Here is a 21,617-nt window from a genome sequence, read left to right on the forward strand (position 1 = left end):
ATCTGTCTTGTGAAAGATATTTTCAGGACGTCAACAAACAGCCCCATCCAAAAAGTTCTTCCATGTTTCTTGTCATCCATGATGGCATATATTTAGATGCCATATGCCCTGTACTTTTCTTCCCTGGAAACTCGGGGCTGGCTTGTGCCAAGAATTGCACATTAGACATTTCCCATGTGTTATTGTTCATAGGCTCTTGCTCAGCCCTGGGACTGGAGCATAACACACGTGTGCACGCTTGAAAATAGATAGTCTTGGTGTCCCACTCACAAACTGTGAGCCCACCCACCTCCCCTACTCGTGCTTCACTGGAGTAATTTCATCAGTGGGGACGCACAAAGCAGGAATTTTGCTAACCCTTTGTCCTCTGAAACATTATTCATTCCCTTCCCCTCCATTGCAGCCCACGTGCAGAACCAGTGTTCTGCATCACGCATGATTCAACGCCACGCAAGAATTCTGCTGAGCTCCTCACACCCAGCCCCAATGGGAACCTTTGTCTGGAGTGTGACTGCAGAGTGCCAACCTCCCAGTGTGTGTAAAATGCCCTCGGCTCCAAACACCCACGGGCACACCCGAAACGCCAGAGGACTCGTCACATTCGTGGTCCATACAGGGGTGGTTGTGTTCTGTGTCCTGGCTCTGCCTGACTCGGGGTGAATGCAGCTGGAAATGCCACAGAGGCAGCTCCCAAGGAACGTAAGAGCAGGATTACAGTTTTCCTGACATCGGAGGGGGGTGACAACAATGCAGCTGACGCAGGAGGGGACGGATTACAGTGCATCTGACAGAGCAGCAATTATAGGAAATGTATTTGCAGGCATGGATGGGTGGAAAACGAACTGAATATGCTGTTCCAGAGGAGGACAATAAAGGTGTGTTGCAACAGTCCTTCTCCCTGCTGGAAAGGCGCATTTCTCACTTGTGCAGCGGCACAAACAATCTGTGCTGCATGGCAGGAAATATCCATGCAAATATCGCATCAATCTCTGAGGAAGGATACCTGTTTTCGTAACTTGCTCGTTGACGAGGGGCTCCTGGTAGTGCCTCAGACAATAGGTGGATATATCAGGTTTTCCCTGTGGAATAACTGTACCACCAGCACCGTGCTGTAATAGCAACTTTTATTTTGTTTCTGTTTTCTTTCAGAGTGAGCAAAGTAGAGAAGGGAGAGGGGGAGGGGAGCAGCTCCTGAGTTTTTGGTATGCTGTAGACAAATGCCATTTAAACGCTCTTCAAAGGAGCCAGAGCACATCCCCTTGCCTGGCAGATGAAGAAATTACCTGGGACTCTGGGGAAGAGATTGCCTTTCCATTTCAAACTGCAGCGAAAGCAGAGTGGATCTCAGACTCTAATGCATGAATATAGAGGAAAGGTGAGGGGGCCCTTATTAACTTCATCCCTGGGGAATGATTTGGAGCTTTCCGCATGAATCACTCAACGAGAGAGGGGAGGGGAGCGGAGGCTGCAGCGAGGGGACATCAGAACTGCCTCGCTCGGGTCACCAGCAGAGCCAGCAGCAGAGAACATCCATGTGCAGTGAATTCTGAATTCCATTGTCTCAGGATGCTTCCTGCTGGGCACGCGTCCACGGCGCCCGCAGCTGCACGGCTGGGGCCACCCCGCATCCTATGGCACTCGCGTAAAACTCCTGCAATTGGACACTTGGGAGAGCCAGGCCAAAAGGAACGGGGCTGAATTCCCTTCCTGCCCTCACAGATTGTCCCTCCAGCCCAGCACGGGGCAGACATCCAGTCCCTGCACTGGCTGAGGGATTGCTGGCAGGTCTTTCCCAGCTGGGAACATCTCATGGACGCTCCAGCTGCTGTAAGGATGAGAGGAACAGCCTTCAGCCTCCTGGCCTGCCCACAGGAAGGTTCCCAAACTTGTTGGTGCCCCACCACTCCCATCAGGCTGGCAGAATTTCCCCAACCCTTTTGTACAGATCCCACACAAGAACGGGAAGGATAATTTCACAGGAATGAAACCCCCTGTCAAATGGATCATGGACATGCCTTCCTCCCACCTCTGCTCTCATATCTGAGGTCTACTTAGCATTTATGTTTTGCTTTTGGAAGCTGGCAGCTTACACTGCTAAACTTCCCTAATAGTGTGGCCTAAAAAACCCAAAAAACAAAGCAACACATGAGCTACTACAATGAGAAGCAATACACACCCTTTCAGCAGAAACTGCTGGCAGAGAGAGGCAAAGCTTGGGAAAGCAGCTGCCTCTGTTTGACCTGCTCCCTGTCCACATTTTATCTGGGAGTGGGAGGATAACATTAAACTACAAGTACAAATCTTACAGAAAGTTCAGCCTGATAGAAAAATCACATATAAGAGCTGCCTCTTGTATAAACCGTATTAAAACCTGTATGCACATAACTGTATTTATACCAGCTGTTGGATTAACATTAATCACCTAATTTCCGTGGGAAGGATTGAATTAAAGCAATTTTCATGAGCTCACACAAAGGTATTTCCAGGCTGTTTCACAGACCTGCCTCATCACCCCCATGGGGAAGACACTTCAACCTTGTTGTGCCCTCCCCTTTGCAAAGCAGCTAACGTGGGGAAAGTTACATCTTTTCCTGATCTTTTGTGCCTTTTCTCTGTGAACATTGTATGCTCTTAGTGGGACAGTGCCATTTGCAAGTGTTGGTCTGTGGGCATCTGAAGTCCAGGTGGTTCTGCCTCAGGAAGGTCCCTGCCTGGCTGATCCTGATGCCAACACTAACAGTAGCTTAACACAGATGGGCTCAGACCCAGGGGATTTGGGTCCTCTTCAGTCAAATTTTGGTAGAATAAGTGCTTTACCTTGCAGGACACCTTGAAGATGGATGTTTTAAGAGATGCAAACAAAGTGACTTTCTCAATTTAAATAGGCACAGTTGGATTACAGATGTGTATTCACTTTTACTACCCTGTCAACCTTTGGTCATTAATCTTAATTGGAAAAAAAACGCTAATTCAAAAGCCATTGTCCATATTGGCGGTATAGCTTCTGGGTTTTTTTTTTTTCTTTTTTTTTTTTTTTTTTGATCCTGGGCAATGGAAATAACCCATCCCACTTCTTTTCTACATATTTTTTTCATGTATTTGTTGCCAGTTGTCAGTCAGGCTCACCTGTCCCAGCACAGTGAAACACTGTAAGAGTGAAGACACAGAAGGGAAATGATTTCAATGAAACAGCAAAGCTCTCAAAGGCACAGACCCCCTTGTTTGTTCTGTGTTTGTACTTCCCTTTATACAAACAAAGACACTCAGAGCCTCAGCATGAAGGCAGATTTTGTACCCCATTATATTTAGGAGGGTGAAGAACCCACACACACCTGGTGCTGAGCCCTTCAGGAGCTATTTCCTAGCCCTAGATAAGGAGGAATGATGAGGAGAAGGTCTGTGTCCCTTCATCCTGCAAGACAAGATCTGTGTATTATGTCACTGAGATGTCATTGCCTCGTTAATTATGAAATGTCATAAACCGTAATGACAAAAGATCATTGTTGTGATTGTAATTATGTAACTGTGATGCAACGCTATGACCAAAGACATTCCAGTGGTCTGAAATGTATTTGTGGATGCCATTGTGGTGCCTCAGTAAGGACATCCTAGCTTTAAAGTATTTTTGCCAAAATTGCAGAGGCAGCCTGGATTTTTTCAAATTCAAAGACACTTTGAAGTCATGTTAGAAACAGTCATGCACCATTTTTCTAAGATAATGCTTTTGTCTTTGAAATAAGCCTACAAGTATTTTAGTTGATTATCTCATCTTCTTTACTTCAAATGTCACTATAGTTTTTGCAATGTGACACCTCCCATTTCATTTCTTTTTAGGCCAGAGTTTAACTTGGTGTGACCGGAAACAACTCTATTGACTTCAGCAAGGTTTTACTCAATTAAGTTGTGGAAAATAGTTCCACAAATCTGGCTTTCAAAATAATCACATTGGTATTTTCTGGGGAAAAAACCAACCCCAAACAAACAACAACCCCAAAAGCAAACAAACAAACAAAACCCCAAATCAAACCACCCCATCGCCTGCTTAAAAAAAAATAAAAGAGAGAAAAGAAACAAAACCAAGTAACTACAGCTGTACGGCAAGTAGTGACCCAGTAAATCCACCACAGAAAGCCAGGCTAACTTTATCTGTGGAGGGTGAAATGGGTAGAAAGGAATGTCTCCAAACTTCTTGGTTTGTTTTCTTTTTGCCCAGTGAAGAAAGTTGCTATTGTTGTCAGTTTGTTTTGAAACTGATAGAGAATGCTGAGTGAAATGACTAAAGACTGAATTGCTGGAAATATCTGCGAGATGAGCTCTGGAAGGCATCAGCCTCCCTGTGCATTCCCATCCACAGATCATGCTGCCCTCGGGGAGGGAGCGCAGAGCGGCTGCAATGGAAAAACTTAGCAGTTGTGTCCTCCCGGTTTCTCCCTTTTCCTCGAGGATTCAAAGGAACATCCTCGTGGATGTGCTCTGAAAAGTGCCTCTCCACTTCCCTCGATTTTCTCCCCTGATTCTGAGCAAGCCAGCTCTGTAATTACACCTCTCTCGAGCACGGATATCACGGAATCATCCAAGGTGACTCCTCATCCAGGATGTCTAAAACACCAGAGGGCAGCAGAAGTGTTAAAGCAGAAACTGCGAACGCCTCAACCTTCCCAGCAGCAGCAGCAGCAGCAGCAGCAGCAGCAGCAGCAGCAGCAGCAGCAGCAGCAGCACCTCTCTGAGCTGATAGAACCCGATTGCATAAGAGCTCTGTGATGCCTTCGCAGCATTCAGAGTGAAAGGGGCAGAAAAACGATGTAATTATGACACTGCCAAAATTGTGCAATGGTTGCTTCTGAGCAGAGCTGCTGGAACTTGTTTTTACCTGCATGAATGAAAATGGAAGAGAAACACCAAAAGGTTGCTGAGAATAATAGAGGTAGGGGGTCTTTAATTCCCAACCAATGATACAACAGTGTTTTAAGTTTAGAAATGAGGTGCTCCCTCCTTCACTGCAGATGCTCTGGAACAGAGATCACTGTAAGTACATTTTACAGGGAGCAGCACTTGCCAGTCCTTCTTGCCTCTTCCATCCAAAGCAGGCAATTAAAATCAGGACAGTGGATTCTCCTCTCCAGGAAGTCCCATGACACAAGTGTCCACCTCTCCTTAGTGTGGAAAAATCGTGAGATGTTCTGGAGAGCACCAAATCCAGTCATCCTCTTATCATTTTGGAAGAAAGAAACTCTGAGTCCTTTAAAAAGGAATAAAATGTTCCGCTCCTAGCTGGGGCTGGATGTCTTTGAGTGTTCTTTTTAAAAAGACCAGCTCTGTTTGCCATCCTAAAACACTTAATCAATTTCAAATGAAAACAGCAACTATAATTAAAGGGAGGAAAATCCCACCACAGCAGAGGAACCATTATTAAGGTAATTTTTTTCTTTATAACTCCTGGGGCACTGTTCACATGCAGCTGCTACTGTATGTGCTGTTTGTGCGTCACCTCCTCTTCATGAGCTCCACAGAGAATATACTGTTAGCTTAATAATAACAATAATAACAATAATAATAAGTCAGCTTTTCATGTGAGTTATTCAAGGCACTGTGTAAGCACTAATTGAACGCTACAATAGCCCAGGCTGGCTCTGTGCTATTCTCTGTGCTATTCCCCTCTCTCCAGCACATGCCACAGCAGTCCCGTGACTTGGGTCACACCATGGAAGCAGCTCCTGTCCTTCAGCTCCTGGCCACCAGCTCTGCCCTCTCCCAGCTCCATTCAAGCCCTGAAGAATGCCAGCCTGCCTGCTCACAGAAAGAAAGCATTAGGACAGTGTGGGTTCTGTGTATAAGGTGTTGTTTCTCCATTTTTTTCTAAGAGAAAGAGCCGGCAGTGTAAAAACTAAAACTTCACCAAAACATCCTGACAGATCTCTCTCAAACACATTGATGTAACACAGCTCATGGATCACGTAAATTGATTTATGCAGAGCACCACATCTTCCTCAGCCCACCTTTAAATTTACAAAAATTGACAAAAAGCTTGCTTTCCTCCCCTAGCACATCCATCTTTGAACCCTCTAGGAGCCATCCAGGACCTTAAGGAGAACATCAACAACAAGTGAAAATCTCAGAATCACAGAATTGTCAGGGTTGGAGGGACACATCCAGGTGGGTTTGGAATGTCTCCAGAGAGGGAATTCTGTGTTCTCCCTGGGCAGCTGTTCCAGCGCTCTGCCATCTCCATGGAAAGAAATTCTTCCCCATGCTGAGGTGGAATTTCTGGTGGTTTATTTTATGGCTATTGCTCCTCATCCTGATGCTGGGCACCACTGAACAGAGTCTGGGACCATCCTCCTGGCTCCCACCATGGAGATATTTGTATGTATTGATTAGATCCCCTTTCTATCTTCTCTTTGAAGAGATTTTTACTGAGTGCTTTGAAATTTTCAGTGTGAAGCAGAGCTGCAGCTTTTATACCTTATTTCCAGCAGTCTGGCAAATCCAATTTGTATGGTGGCCCTGGATGGAAGAGCAGGGTCACCTCCCAGTGTGCCAGGGGCTGTGATGGTCAGGGGAGAGGCTCAGACTGAGAGGGAGAGTTTTCCAGTCAGAAACCCATCTCCTGGCTGAAGAACTACCTGTCTGAAAAGAGCCTAGACCGACTGCAATAGAAAAGATAAAGCTGAAAAACATATGGCAGGCATCATTCAAGACTTATTTTTGAGATTAGACTGGAATTTGACTCCAAGTGTACAAACATTTTTGTCACCTGCTGCGTGGAGGCTGAAGATCTCCCTGTTTGAACCCTGTGCATCTGCTGTTCCACATCTGACCTTGAGAGGAGTCTCTTGGCTGAGGTTCAGTCCTATACAACATCCTTAAGCCTTGTTGTGCCAAAGGGAAATTTCCCAAGCCTCCCTTCCACCCTAAGCAGGGGTAATGGCACTGCAGGTGTTTTCTGAGTGCTGAGCTGCAATAGCATCACAAATATGGGGGACATGGACTCAATGGAGAGAGCCCAGAGGAGGCCACCAGGATGATCAGAGAGATGGAGCACCTCTCCTATGAGGAAAGGCTGAGAGAATTGGGATTGTTCAGCCTGGAAAAGAGAAGCTTCAGAGTGACCTATTTGCAGCCTTCTGGCACCTGAAGGGAGCTGAAAAGAGAGATGGAGACAGACTATATACAAGGACAGGGGGCAATGGCTTCAAATTGATAGAAGGTATGTTTAGGTTAGATATCAGGAAGAAATTCTTTACTGTGAGGGTAGTGAGACAGCAGAGCAGGTTGCCCAGAAAAGTTGTGGCTGCCCCATCCCTGGAGGTGTTCAAGGTGAGGCTGGATGAGGCTCTGAGCAACCTGATCTAGTGGAAGGCATCCCTGACCATGGCAGGACAGTGGGACTGAAGGATCTTTACGATCCCTTCCAACCCAAACCATCCCGTGATTTTACATACACACACACACACACACACACACACACATATATATATTCTTTATTATTACTTTTGCTGCTGTCAGCACCCAGCTGCTGAACAGAGAGGGCTGCTGTACCCAGACCGGGGGGTCCCCAGCATCCCCTCTGCAGCCTCCCCTCCATCACACGCTGGAAAGCAGGGGCAGGGAAGCCGCCCTGGCGCAGGGACAGGCGGGTGCGTTTGCTGCTGCAGGCACAGTGCGAAGGGTGCGGTGCATGCAGAGCCCCCCAGTGCCTCGGGACCGGGGAGAGCCGCTCCCCTGCAGGGCTGCAGTCGCGCTGCTCCTGCCGCCAGCGGGACTTCCCCATCTCGCCGCGGCTGGGGACACCGGCACCCCCGCCGGTCACCGGGGGGTCACCAGCTCCAGGTGCTGTCGCCGGGGCGGCGCCGCAATCGCGACATCCCCGCGCTGCCGGGAACGCCCCGTCGGGAGCCGCCGCCACTCCGGGGAGTGACCCCGCCGGGAGGGCGGGCCGGGCCGGGCCGGGCCGAGCCGGGCCGGGGGGCGGGCAGGAGACCCCCCGACCCCCCCTCATCCCTGCCTCCCCCCGCCCTGACGTCACCGCCCCCCCGGGTCTCCCGGGCGACGGCTCCATCAGCGCCCGCGTCAGCGCCGCCCGTTCCCTGGCAACGTCCCGGTGTCTCCGCTCCCCTCCAGCCCCGCGCCCGGCCGCGCGTCTCGCTGGCGTCAAAGTGACGTCAATGGGCCCGTCTCGGCTTTCGGCGGTGGGCGGGGGAAGAGGCGGGCGGTGCGCGCATGGAGGCGAGGGGCGGGCAGGGCGGGGGGCCGGGACATCCCGCGTGGTGCCGCCTGCCCCCCGGAGCGCGCTCGCCCCGCCGCACTCACTCACTCGCTCACTCGCTCGCTCGCACGCGCGGCCGCCCGCCCTCACAGCCCTGCGCGCCCGCCAGGTACGAGGCGGCTCCAGCGCCGCTCCGCCGGGCTCTGCGCGGCCGCGGGGGGAGCGGGGCCGGCGGCGGCAGCGCGGACGGGGCGGGCAGGGCCGGCGGAGCGGAGCGCGGCTCACGGTGCCGTGTCCGTGCGGGTGCTCCCGTCCTGAGGCGCTGCCGTGTCCGTGCGGGCGCTCCCGTCCTGAGGCGCTGCCGTGTGCGGGCGGGCTCTGCGCGGATGCTCCCGTCCTGAGGCGCTGCCGTGTCCGTGCAGGTGCTGCGCCGATGCTGCCGTCCTGAGTCGCTGCCCGCTCCCCGCCTGAGCCATGGTGATCATGTCGGAGTTCGCCTCGGCGCCCGCGGCCGCGCACGGCCAGCAGCGGCCCCTGCGAGTCGGCTTCTACGACATCGAGAGGACCCTGGGGAAAGGCAACTTCGCCGTGGTCAAGCTGGCCCGGCACAGGGTGACCAAGACGCAGGTGGGTGCGCGGGGCCGGCGCTCGGGGCGCGGGGAGCGGGCGCGGAGCCCCGCGGGTGATGCCGCCCTCCGCGGGACAGCGGCTGCGAGTTCTGCCGCCGTGTGGAATTGAAACTCGGCAAGAATGCATGCAAAAAACCCAGCTCCCGCAGTTCTGTGGTACTGTAACTCTGTTGAGTTACTCTCAGTTTGCTAGAAACACCGTGCAAATTAATGATCTCTTGAATGCTTCAGGCTTTTTGGGTTTTGTGTTTTTTGGGGTTTTTTTGGTGGTTTTTTTTTTTTTTTTTTTTTTTTTTTTTCATTCAGTGGTCTTCAAGAACAAAGAACCCGGGTCTTATTTGCAGAAATAATTTTTTCCTGGACGTGCAGCCGTATTTATATTTCTGGTGCAAGTCAAAACTGCCTCAGCCACTACAGCAGGAGATAGTCTGTTAAAGGGATCTGTTTTTCACTGGCATGGGACGGATTAAAAGATTTACAGAATCCTGTCCAGTGCTAATTTCTGCAGTTCTGTTCGCTACCTTACGTGTAATCCTTTGACGTAGAAAAGGAAAACGAAAACGTTCTGTGCTGTGAATTCTGTGCAGTTCAGAAAAACAGAATCAGCTTTGTCAAGTCTGAGCTTTAAAAGCTACTTTAAAAGCTACTTTACTTGGATTTTGTGAGTGGTGTGTTCGTGCGGGGTGTATCTTTTTTTTTTGTTGTTTTTTTTAAGGTATCTTAACAGTGAGAGTACCTGTTTTGTAATACCTGGGGTTGTTTTGTTATTATTTAAATTTGCAGGTTGCAATAAAAATAATAGACAAGACAAGGTTAGACCCAAGCAACCTGGAGAAGATTTATAGAGAAGTTCAGATAATGAAGCTTTTGAATCATCCCCACATTATCAAGCTATATCAGGTAAGAGTCCACCTTTGAAGTGCAGCACGTAGATCAAATATGCTTGTGGTCTCTTGCATGTGATTTTTGCATCTAATATTTGTAGAGGGAAAGCATGTTGAAATACTGAAATACTTTTTGAAAAGCATTTGAAGTAAACTGGACGTCTTCAAAGTCATTCTTCATTCTTTGAACAAGATTCTGGTGTTAGACAGCTTTTTGACAAAATCCATTGTAAAATTTACAAAGTTGAAGCCAGGCTGACGTTTGTTTCAGATTGAGGAATGGGTTAGCTGAACTTCTATCATAAACTTGCTTTTCCTACCTCATCTGCTTTTCCCAGTTTAGAGGACTGGAACTTCTTACTGCTTTAGATGAGAGGAAGACTTAAACTCACATTGGGTGGTAGAGAAGGAAGCACTAAAGTTGACTTTGCCTTAAGTGGAAGGGATTTTAAATCACCAACAATTAAACCAAATGAATCTAAGTAGAAAGTCTAAGTGGAAACTTAATCAAAGAATTAGATTAGTGAAAATGGAAAAGGTGGTAAATGTTGGTATCTTAGAATATGTCCAAAAATCACCTGTTTGGTTGTTCTGTTGCAGTTTGTGTAGTTTTAAAAGTGTATTTTAAGTATCTTTCCCCTGCAGAGTTTCACAACGTGAATTTTGGTTTAGATTTGTTTAGTTTCTGCACTGATGGATATTTTTAACCGTGGGAACAAATGAATGTGTTGTGCAGAAAGCAGGATCACATTTGTCTTGTGAGCAAGGGCTGCTTTGCAAATTCTAAACGTTAGATCTACATAGCCTTTGGTGTAAGTTCCTCTCAATCATTTAAACAATGCTTTGTGGATTTAAGGTGACAGAACAGTTTGGGTTGGAAGGGACCTTTAAAGGTCATCAGGTGCAAGCCCCTGCCATGAGCAGGGCAGAGCTATCAGTCTTTCTGGACCTGTCTAAAAGGGCAGAGGGGAGAAAGGTGGAGATGGGATGAAGCAGCAGGTCTGAAAGTCCATGTGCAGTAGTAAACACTATTATCAGCTGTGATCTTATTGCTGGCTTTGTTAGCTTAAATAAATAAAAAAGAAAAAAAAAAAGTTTAATTAACATGTAAGGCTGAAGAGCCAGTAAGGCAGGTGCTTAGGCAAGGCATTATTATAAAAGACCTTGACACACATGAAGTGTTTGTATTTATAGTGTTAGCCATCATAACAAGAATGATTCTGTGTTGAGGGCTGACGTCAGGGTTGCCCACGGGGCAGTATAGGACACACAGAAACATTCTAACAGTTCGGTTGAGTTCATTTCAGTGGAATGATGTGGGTGAAAATACTGTTTCAGAGCATTTAGAAAAGCAGGTTAAATTCCATCTCGTTGAACCACTTCACTTGATGCAGCAGGTGACGTTGGTAGGGGACCATAATTTCTTTTCAGTGAAGTTTTCTTTTCTTTGTTGTTGTTACTGCTTTACCTGTTTGATGGAGGCTGAGAAGCAGAGATGGAATTAGATGACATACCAGAGTAGGGTGTGTGTTCTTGTATTATTTCATCATTGTTTTAGTTTCAGCACCACGTCTTAATTTCATTCAGCTGGCAAGTTTCCCAGAACACTTTCCTTCAGTTTTTTAAACTGGGAACCTCTCTTCCTTTGCTCCTTGTTTGTTTATTTTCATTTCGTGTCTGTGTGTACTTGTAGTGAGGGGAGGACAAGAGTCTTTGAAAAAGGTTACATGTTGGGAGCCTGGAAGTTACAGCCTTTGAAGTAGAATTGAGGCTTTTTGGATTGTTAACCTGTTGTGAGCCTCCTGCTTCAAAACAAAGTATCTGCTTGTGAGAGGGAAATGTTTCCAGGGAAATGTTGCATTCTGAAATACAACATTTCAAAGGTGTGCTGCGGCAACTGAAGATGAACTTGGAAACGCTCAGCATCTCTCATTCATCATATGGATTTTAGTTATTCTTTTTTATTTTCTTCCAAAGGCAAATATTGTGAAATATCAAAGCAAGTTGATACTAGATTGATAGGCAATATATTGACAGTTGTTGATGTGCATCAAGCAGTGCTGTTACACAAACAGCAGCTTGTTATCACTTGCACAGGAGGCTCCCCATGTCCCAGCCAGCTCCAAACAGGAGCAGGGGGTCTGATAGCACTTCTTGCTTTGTCCAGCTTGCAGCTAGCCCTGCTGATCTGAGCCCCCACTAGCCTTGAAACAAAGAAAACTTTAGATAAACTTCTACGTTTCTTTGCTCAGAATATGTCATAAAACTATATATGCATATTTTAACAAAAGGAGAGTGTATGAAATTATCTAAACACTCATCTGCTCTCTTACAGAGATTAGGTGGCTTGGTAATGGTGAGAAGAACAATGGCCTGGGAAGCCATTTTATAATGTAGGCAAATAAGCCTTGATTTGTTATCTTTTTCATTACCAGTTTGCTTGGAAAGAACTCTGTGGTGTAAATTGGATGCTTTTACTGCTGCTGCAGCAAATATGAATTTGAATGGATATGTTTGAGAATTCACATAGAAAAATAAATGAAACTATAGAGCTCTGGTTATTTTTTTTTTCAAATTGTGTTCTTTCATGTCTTCACAGGTTATGGAGACAAAAGATATGCTGTACATTGTTACTGAGTTTGCAAAGAATGGAGAAATGTTTGGTAAGTCCTCACTGACAGAGCTCACAGTTCCTTAGATTTAGAAACCCATGGCTTTATTTTGTCATTCCTGAGTAACAGATACATTCTGATTAAACACCTGGGGCTTGTGTTGTCAGCTGTCAAACAGCAAGCACAGCACCTGCAGGATTATGACAAATTTCCTCGGGGTGTTTCTAAATCCTCTCTGATTTTGTCTGCAGATCACCTGACCTCCAACGGGCACCTGAGCGAGAGCGAAGCACGGAAGAAGTTCTGGCAGATTCTCTCAGCTGTGGAATATTGTCACAGCCACCACATCGTGCACAGGGATCTCAAAACAGAGAACCTCCTGCTGGATGCTAACATGAATATCAAATTAGCAGGTACTAGGAAATAGGAGGTCACTTTATAAAGAACATCAGGCGTGTTGTTTAGACATTTGGGTTTCCCTAGGATGATCCTGTAAATGTGTTTGTGTTTCTGTAAGTGAAAATAAAACAAAGAGTTACAGATATTTCTTGGAACAGATTTTGTGAACAGAAGGGAGTAGCTTAAATGAACAGGCAGAAAACAAAGCAACACATCTGTTCCTTTCTCTCCATTTTTCTGCTACTTCTGAAATATTAGTATGTGGTTGAGTGTTGTTGTCTTACCCCAGATTTTCACCATTATTTCAGACTTTGGCTTTGGAAACTTTTACAAGTCGGGAGAGCCCCTCTCCACTTGGTGTGGAAGCCCACCCTATGCAGCTCCAGAAGTTTTCGAAGGCAAAGAATATGAAGGACCTCACCTTGACATATGGGTGAGCTTGCTGTTCCTCAGAAACTGCATTTCACACCTTGTGAGGGTCTGTGGGACTTCAGAATCGTTGCTTTTTCTGGAGTCACTCATGTGCTGTGCTGTTTTCTATTGGCAGAGCCTTGGGGTGGTTCTGTACGTCCTTGTCTGCGGTTCTCTGCCTTTTGATGGACCCAATTTACCAACTCTGAGGCAAAGAGTGCTGGAGGGGCGGTTCCGCATCCCCTACTTCATGTCCGAAGGTGCTTGTATTTCAGATCCTTAATGTTAGAACAGGTGCTATAAAGGAGTAGCTATCCAGTTTGCAGCTGGCAATTATTTTGTTTTTTATGTATCCAGTAGTTTCTGTAGGACAGAAGATGTTTTCTTTTCTGGGATCAGCTTTGTGGTGCATCTAAAAAGCTGTACTTTCCTTTCTTAGAATATCCCTATGGATTACAAAAATACTTGACTCCCTAGCTGGAGTAATAATCACTCAGAAAAGAGAGAAAGCAGGATTTTAATGAGACTAGCCTGCAATGCTGACATAGGTGTAGTTCTCCTAAGATATTTTAGCCATGCAGAAGGGATGTTCCAGTGTGGCTGCGCTGCCAAGGAGAGCAGGAATAGGGGACTCGGCAGTGTTTCCTGAGAACTCCAACAGTCTGATGAGAAACGTGAAACTGAAGAGTGTTATCACCTCTCTCTGATTTGGTTTCAAAACCAAGGGAACGTGCCTCTGTTGTCACGTGGAGATAACTGCTGAAGTCTGAAGTTTATCAGTTATGGCCATGAACAGCTTTATTTCCTGGTTATAAGTAAATAAGCAATATAGGGCCAGGACCAGGAAGTTGTATGTGATGGGGTTCTGTGCTAAGTTCTGACCTATTTTATGTGCACGTAATGCCATCAAACCTGCATCCTCTCAAAACCAGCTCTTGTACAAGGTGCAAGGCCACCTGGTATCCAGTACAGCTTCATTTCCTGCAGGGAGATATTGTTTTTGTGATATGCACGTGAACATCTCTTGTGCTGTCTGGGATATCTGATAGTCAGATCAGTCATCAGCTGCCCCCAAACCTTTAATTCCTGTTTTCATAGGCATCTTACACTGTTGCTGGGAAGTGTTCTTAGCAGTGACCTGGGGCTGGGCTGTTACATTTTGGCCCCTTGCTCATGAGTTTGTCTTTGTCACCCAGACTGTGAAACACTAATCCGACGGATGCTGGTTGTGGACCCAACCAAGCGGATAACCATCTCCCAGATCAAGCAGCACAAGTGGATGCAGGCTGACTCCTCCCTTCAGCAGCAGCAGTCCTTGTCCTTCTCCATGCAAAACTACAACTCCAACCTGGGTGACTACAACGAGCAGGTCCTCGGGATCATGCAAACCCTTGGCATCGACAGGCAGAGGACTGTGGAGGTGAGTTCTTGCCCTTTAGATACATCTCCACCAGATACATCTCTTGCTCTTTAGATACCTCTCCAGTGACCACCAGAATGCCAGTGGTGCAGTCATGGGTCATTCAATGAGTGGCCTTGATCTGGTGTCATAGCAAAAAATCTTCACTGCCCTTCTGGATTTTGCTTGGTTTTTTGAGCGTGCTGCTCTGAGCCCTTAGTGATGAGTTTTGGCTGCTTACATCCTGAGTTACCTGTGACTCAAAAAGGCCCTTCCAATGTCTTCCAGTCCCTGCAGAACAGCAGTTACAACCATTTTGCTGCCATTTATTACCTGCTGCTGGAGCGTCTGAAGGAGTACCGGAGCAGCCAGGTGTCCACTCGGCCGGCAGCCGGCCGGCAGCCGCGGCCCCGGAGCTCCGAGATCACCAACGCTGAGGTGAGCGGAGGCACCTCTGCATCTCCCTTTCATGCAGCTGCCAAGCTTCTGAAAACCATTTCTGATAGTGGTGCCCTCTGACAGGACACAGCCTGCTGTTCTTCAGCATGAGGCTGAGTGAATATTAATGCCCTGTTTCCTAGCAAGTGACCGCGGGTCATGGTCCAAAGAATAGTCTGCCTCCAGTGCAGGTCAATAATGAGCCACAGGATTAGACTTCTCATGGAAATCTGCCCTTTTAGGCATGACTTGGTTACGCTTCTTTGTTGCATATCCTGTAGAAGTACTCCATGAGTCACTTAATGTGTTTTTCTGACATTCATTTTATTTTCTTCGCCCCCATCCCCTTTAAAGTGTGGTTTGGGTGCCTCTGCAAATTGCACTTCCAGTTAAATTGCCTAACTTAGGAGGAGGAGGAGTTCTGTGTTTGTGTTGGCATTGATGGATTAGCTTTGTTCATTTTCATAGAAAGCATGAGGAGAGAGCTTGCAGGGAAGGTGGCTCTGAAAATCTGTGACTCTCCAGTATCTGAAAAGTCACGTGGAACTGCAGTGTGTGTGATGGCTTCTGTGCATTGCTCTCTCTCCAGATGCCCCAGGACACTCTCACTAGTGAAACCCTGCGATCATCTCTGCTTTACCAGCAACCTCAGAGCCTGATTCAGCCATCCTTGCAGGCAGAAATGGACTGTGACATAAGCAACCCATTACAGGTTGGTGTTCCCTGATAAACTCTGTGTTGCTTCTTTTTTTTTCATTGTTCTGCCAATCCACAACAATGGACGTTGTGACTTTTGTTCTCTCCCTCCTATGTTTGGTTTGGCATTTGGACACATTGTCACGTAGCCTCTCAAACAATATTCCTACTGGAGACATGCCATAGAATTGTGGAGAGCATTAAAAGGTAGTGCAGAAATAAGGAAAAGACCCTGAAGTCTGTGGTCTGGCATGTTTTCCAGCCTGTGTTCTTCCCTGTGGACACCAACTTCAACGGGCTCTTCCGGAACCGCTCCATCTCCCCGAACAGCCTGCTGGAGACCACCATCAGCGAGGAAGTGAGGCAAGAGAAGGAGCTGGAAGATGAAATTAAGGCATATGACCACCCCATCTGCATCCCTAGCAACACCAGCAGGAGGCACACCCTGGCAGAAGTGACCACCCATTTCTATCAGCATGTCCCTCCATGTAAGTAAGTCTGGGAGAGATGAAGGGTGTCTGTAGGTAGGGGAAAAGAGCAGAGAAGGAGTGCCATAGAGCCCAGATGCTGAGGGAGAGTGTGCTGATTTCACCTTGACTAGGGTAGGAAAGCCTAGAAAAGAGGTTTGTTTTCTGCCCTCCAGTTCTGCCTTCCTACAGATAAGCAGGGCCCTTAGGGAAGAGAAGTTGTGCTGTTGTATTTCACCTAGATCTCTTCAGAGGGGAGCATGCTCACAAGCAGGTCACAAACCTGGTCTGCTTGCTTCTGCTGTTGTACTGGGGGAGGAAAAAGTGCCTGAATTTAACAAAAAACACCTCACTGATTGAGTTTGGTACATACCCAGACCCTGTGAACCAACTAAATAAGCACAACTGTTCACAAAACAGTAATCCTGGTTGTGCTAAAAAACACTGTGTGCCTGATCCAGCACTGCCTGGTGATGCTGGTGCTGCTGGCCAGCTGGACAGGAGCCCAAACTGAGGTTATTTGTTGATTTGTTGACCCCTTGCTGGAGTCAAGCCCTGGGACAACAGGAGTTGCTGGACACCTCTCCAGCTCAAGGCTGTTTATTAGTGCCAGTGTAGGTGGGCAGAAGGCTCTGATGTCATGTTTGTTCCTTCCTGTACTCATCTTGGGAATGTTCTTTCTCTCCTTCCTTCCCTTCCATAGGTATAGTCATTTCCTCCTCTGCCAGCCCCACAGAGGGAACTAGCTCAGACAGCTGCCTTACTTCATCTTCAAATGACAGCTCAGTGGCCCTGAGCAGCTGTTTGGCAGGTCAAGTAATGACAGGGAGCCCGGCCACAGCGAGGATGACGTCGCCTTTCCTCGCTTCCCAGTCTGACGCTCCCGTGTTACAAGTCCAGGGCTGCATGGGAGGTGCTTCTCTCCTGCCTGTCAGCTTCCAAGAAGGAAGGCGAGCATCTGATACCTCATTAACTCAAGGTAATGCCTTCCTGGCCTTGTTGCTGGGGAGTTGCACCCTCCCAAAGCCACTAGGAAAGGGTAGGGTGCAGGGAGACTTGCTGCTCAATAGTGTCACACTGAGGCTGGACACCTGGATATTCTGCCTCCTATGTTCATGGGCCCTGAGGGAGGGTGGGATGCCCTGGGGAAAGGTTCTCAGACACTGATTCAGCCTGCCCATGGAGATATTTCTGCTGCCGTGAGTGGGATGGCAGGCTCCACCTTCCTCCTAAAATACGGAGTGTACAACGTCATGATTTCTCTCAGGCTTTTCCTTTGCCATGCACGTCCATCTGCACAAGGGTGCAGCTGTCCCAGTCCCTGTTTCACTACCTAAATCCTGCTCTGACCACCAGGCAGAGGGTGAACTGGAGTCTCTTCCAACCCAGGAAGGCAGTGCCCAGAAAGGCTGATCTGTACTGTAGGCAAGCAGGAGGAGGATTAAAGTGCATTTCTTTTCCTCGTGTCCCACAGGCTTGAAGGCTTTTAGGCAGCAGCTGCGGAAGAACGCTCGAGCCAAGGGGTTCCTCGGCTTGAATAAAATCAAAGGCTTTGCTCGGCAGGTGTGTCAGTCCTCCTCCTCCTCTCGGGCAGCAAGGAGTGCCATGAGCCCTTTCCAGCACACGCAGCCCAACACCTGCTTGTACAGCAGCAGCGGGAGCAGCAGAGAGGGGAGAAGCCTCCTGGAGGAGGTGCTGCAGCAGCAGAGGTGAGGGAGGAGCTTTGGTGCCTTTTCATTGCATTTGCTTTGGGTTAAGGGCAAGCAAGGAGGGGTAAACACAGCAAAAGAGGTTGGGAGTTTGGTCACTGGGGGTTCCTGCCATCCATCTTTGCTGTGTGGCAGTGGGTAAACTGCTCGGCTTCCTTTGTGGCTTCCTGCCCTGGCACATGTAACATAGGACGTGCAATTCCACTCAAAAATCTCAATGTTCAAATATTTGGAGGTTGCTGAATTGAGAAGCAGTTTGGTAGTGTGGGGGAAAACATTGCTTCTCCCCTACTGCAAGCTGTGTTTTTCTTTGTTAGTTTTGGGAATGATTTCTTTCCTCCTCTGCCTCCTCCTGTAATTTTCCCATGGCAAGGAAGTGAGACCTTGTAATTTGGAAAAGTTACAGCCCACAAAGGAGGCACAGTTCCAGTGGCCTCAAATGTCATGTGTGGTGGCACCTCTTCATTCCCATAGAAGTGAGATGGAAAATTGAGCTTCCGGTTTATCTGCACACATTGTCTCTAGCACATCTATTATTAGGTGGCCAAATCGTGACCAGATAAACTTGGTTGTGACAGTTGCCCTCTGGCAGAAGGGGTAGGGAATTCTGACAGAATGAGGCACAGGCAGCTTGCTTTGATTGTGCTGGCTGGGCTAAGGAGGGGTTTGATAGAAGGAAACAAAGGGGAAAGTTATGGTCAAGGTTAGGGGCAAGAAAGGAGGGAATAGAACATGGAATAGGAATAGAACTAACCTCTTTCCTCTTGGATTTTGTTCAGAATGCTCCAGTTCCAGCATCACCAACTACTCCACACAGCTTGTCCCCAGACCTCCCAGACACCCGCAGCAAGCAGCATCCCCTCCTCTGACGGAACCTGCAAAGCCTCCAACTCCATTCTGCTGTCAGAGCTGCAAAGAGAGAACTCCTTTGAGCTGGCCTTTGCTGGCAGCAGCCAACTGCTCCAACCTCATTTCCTGGGGCTGAGCGTGTCCCCAGTGTCATCAGCCGCTCACCTGCTGGACACTCACCTGTACATCAGCAGCAGCAGCGCGGCCCCGCTGGCTGCCCCCTTCTCCCAGCAGCAGAGCTTCTCCACGCCATCCCCGAGCTATGACACTGTCACCCTGCAGCACGGGGACTGTGAGATGGAGGATCTGACTTCCAGCCAGCTGGGCAAGTGTGTGCTGGTCAAGTGAGAGCTTCAGGCTGCTCTCTTTGCAGGGGAGCTTTCACCGCTGCTCCGTGGCTGGCTGGCGGCGTGGGGACGAGTGACTCTCAGAAGCAATAAATTTTGAAGTATGTGAAGAGGCTGTCTGGCTCAGAAAGCTGGCAACTTTATAGGACTGAAACAAGCAATATGTATGTCTTTTTGCTTCTACTATTCTTGCACTGAACAAATACGAATAGAAACTGATTTTTTTTTTTTTAAAAAGGAAAAAAAAATAATGATGGGGCAGATGGGTGGGGCATTTGTGGGGGCAGGGAGGGATGTGGTTGGGGAAGAACTCTTCGGTACTGTACTCAAGTCAGACCAATACAGCTCTGCTGTTATGCAAGATTAGCAGCTGTCAATAGTGGTGACACAGCAGGGAGAGGCTTTTCAAAGAAGGGACCAGAGCCTCCCTTTTTCACAATATTCATTTATGGGTTTGTGAAGATGATTACCTCTTTAAAAAAAAAAAAAAATAAACAGAAAACCAGTGGCATGCAGCATTATGCATTCATAGGAGACAAAAATGGAAGCATTGCCATTTGTTGTTTTTCCTTTTCCCTCCTCTTAACACTCATTTTATTTAAAGGAACGAACATCCCCATTCCACACCTCCCAGATACACATACTTTAAATGAAAACTGCGAACTTCTTGCTTGATACATCAGCTGGAAAAGCTCAGCATGCTCTTCTAATTAGTACAGAAGCAGTAACTATTGGAAATGTATCCCTTGGTAATCAGGATCCAAATTGCATAATGCCTGGTCTTTTGCAGGGATGTTTGTTTGGGAGTGGTGTGTGTGTACATACACTCAGGTGCACACATGCCCATATTTTGTTGGTCTGGGTAATCTTTAAGAATCTTTTTATAAACTCTAACTTTATTCATATTCTTGCTGAGGCACTGAGGAGGGAAGCAGCAGCACCTGTGGGGTAATGGGAAGGGTTTTCTTTTTAAAAAGCCCTCCTGGAGGTTGCCTACAAAGTTGCCTGAGGGGTATTTCTTAGTGCTGCACATCGTTATTTCCGCTGCTAATTATGTTTTTATGCATTTCATTATCAGGGTCCAAACAGAACTGACTCTTGGGGAAATGTGCAATATTGAGGTTATAATTATATACTGACAAAGACAAAAGGAATAGGCTAGAACAGAATTCTACTCTAATGGAGTACAGCTTTTTCTGAACAAAACTGTATTAAAAGTGAGTAAAACAGCACAATCTTTGGGTGTTTGTTTTTGGTTGGTTTGTTTTTTGGCATATTAGCAAAACAAGGTTTTGCATTAGGTAGGTGTTTTTTCGTATGGTTTTTAATGCTGTATATGTATATAAATAGGAAGCAGAAAACTATATAACACTAGTTATTTTTTATATTTTGTAATATGCTTCTGTTGTGTTTCTGGTATAAACCCCGAGTCCCCTCCTGAGGCAGACCATGACTTCTGTTGGTGTCAATAGAGGTTGTGCTGAGGTTTAAAGGGAGGACAGGCTGTGATCCTACAGACATGACTTGGGGAGTGCAGGCAAACTTTGGAAGCAGGTGAGCAGACAGTGAGACAGCTTGGCTGGGAGCTGCCATCCGAGTGTCAGAGTGTAGCTGCATTCTGTCTAAATGCTTAAAGGACCCATCTCCCTAGTATGACACAGGGTGCCTTCAAGTTACCTTGGCTTCATGCAACCTGCAGTATTACACATTTGAAAATAATATAGAGACCTGTTTTGGGGTTTTTTTTGGGTTTTCTTTTTTGTTTGGTTTGTTTAGCTGGTTTTTTTTTTTTTTTTTTTTTTTTTTTAAGGAAAAAATAAAAAAGCCAAAGATTGACCAGGTTAATTGGTGGGAGTAGGAAGAGTTGAAGATGTCATGTGGTTCTGTCTGTGGGTCTCCACAAAAAACCTCTTTATCTGTGTGTTATATCTGTGTGTCTGTATTGGTGCATCTCCAGCTTGCCACTGCTGCTCCATGGTCTGGAAGCTTCAAAGTGACAGAAAATTGCTCGAGTTGAACTCCTGTTAATGAGTGGTGCCTTGCAGCAGAGAAAACACCAAAGTCTCATGCTCATTTGTAGTGTGGGTTTAAAAGAAAACAAACAAACAACCCCCCAAAAAACCCAACCCAAAAAAGAGATTGCATGGAGATAGCTGGAGAGGAGGGCAAGAAGAAGCCAGCTTGTTACAAAGCAGCAACTTGGCCTTCAGTTTTGGAAGGGGTAGCACATGTACTTAAACCACAGAACTTCCTCCTCAATTTGTGTTTTGTTTAATGCCATGGATCTAAAGGCCACAGATTCTTTGTTTCCTGTCCTGAGCAATGACAAGCACTTTACTTTCATAGTATTTTTTTTTTCTTTTCCAATTGCTGTAGAACCTCTTTGGAATTATTGCTGGAGCAGAAGAGGTCATTTTAAAAGTCTGGGGTTTTTTTTTGTAGATATCTTGACAGTGCTGTTCTGCAGACTGCAATGCAATAGGGTATTTAAAGACACTACGTGATTGGTTTAATTGAGATGTATAGTTTATTTTTTATCATGACTGAACAATCATTTTATTTCTTATGTTA

The 21,617-nt window shown here is 46.9% G+C and overlaps 1 protein-coding gene across 2 annotated transcripts; it reads left to right on the plus strand.

Moving 5' to 3' along the window:
- The first annotated feature begins 8,350 nt into the window (after positions 1-8,350).
- On the plus strand, positions 8,351-19,267 carry SIK1 (salt inducible kinase 1). Of its 2 annotated transcripts, XM_058824930.1 has the most exons (14): positions 8,351-8,375; positions 8,629-8,833; positions 9,619-9,735; positions 12,319-12,382; positions 12,583-12,744; positions 13,039-13,163; positions 13,278-13,401; positions 14,338-14,561; positions 14,829-14,978; positions 15,568-15,690; positions 15,937-16,162; positions 16,845-17,120; positions 17,616-17,850; positions 18,630-19,267. In XM_058824930.1, the coding sequence occupies exons 2-14, from the start codon at positions 8,681-8,683 to the stop codon at positions 19,045-19,047; spliced, it is 2,397 nt and encodes a 798-aa protein (XP_058680913.1). In that variant the 5' UTR covers positions 8,351-8,375; positions 8,629-8,680; the 3' UTR covers positions 19,048-19,267. The 2 variants fall into 2 exon arrangements, with proteins under 2 accessions (XP_058680913.1, XP_058680914.1); XM_058824931.1 differs by lacking the exon at positions 8,351-8,375 and having other exon boundaries at positions 8,774-8,991.
- The last annotated feature ends 2,350 nt before the right edge of the window (positions 19,268-21,617 follow it).

This window comes from Ammospiza caudacuta, chromosome 2 (assembly GCF_027887145.1).
Source record: "Ammospiza caudacuta isolate bAmmCau1 chromosome 2, bAmmCau1.pri, whole genome shotgun sequence".
NCBI lineage: Eukaryota > Metazoa > Chordata > Aves > Passeriformes > Passerellidae > Ammospiza > Ammospiza caudacuta.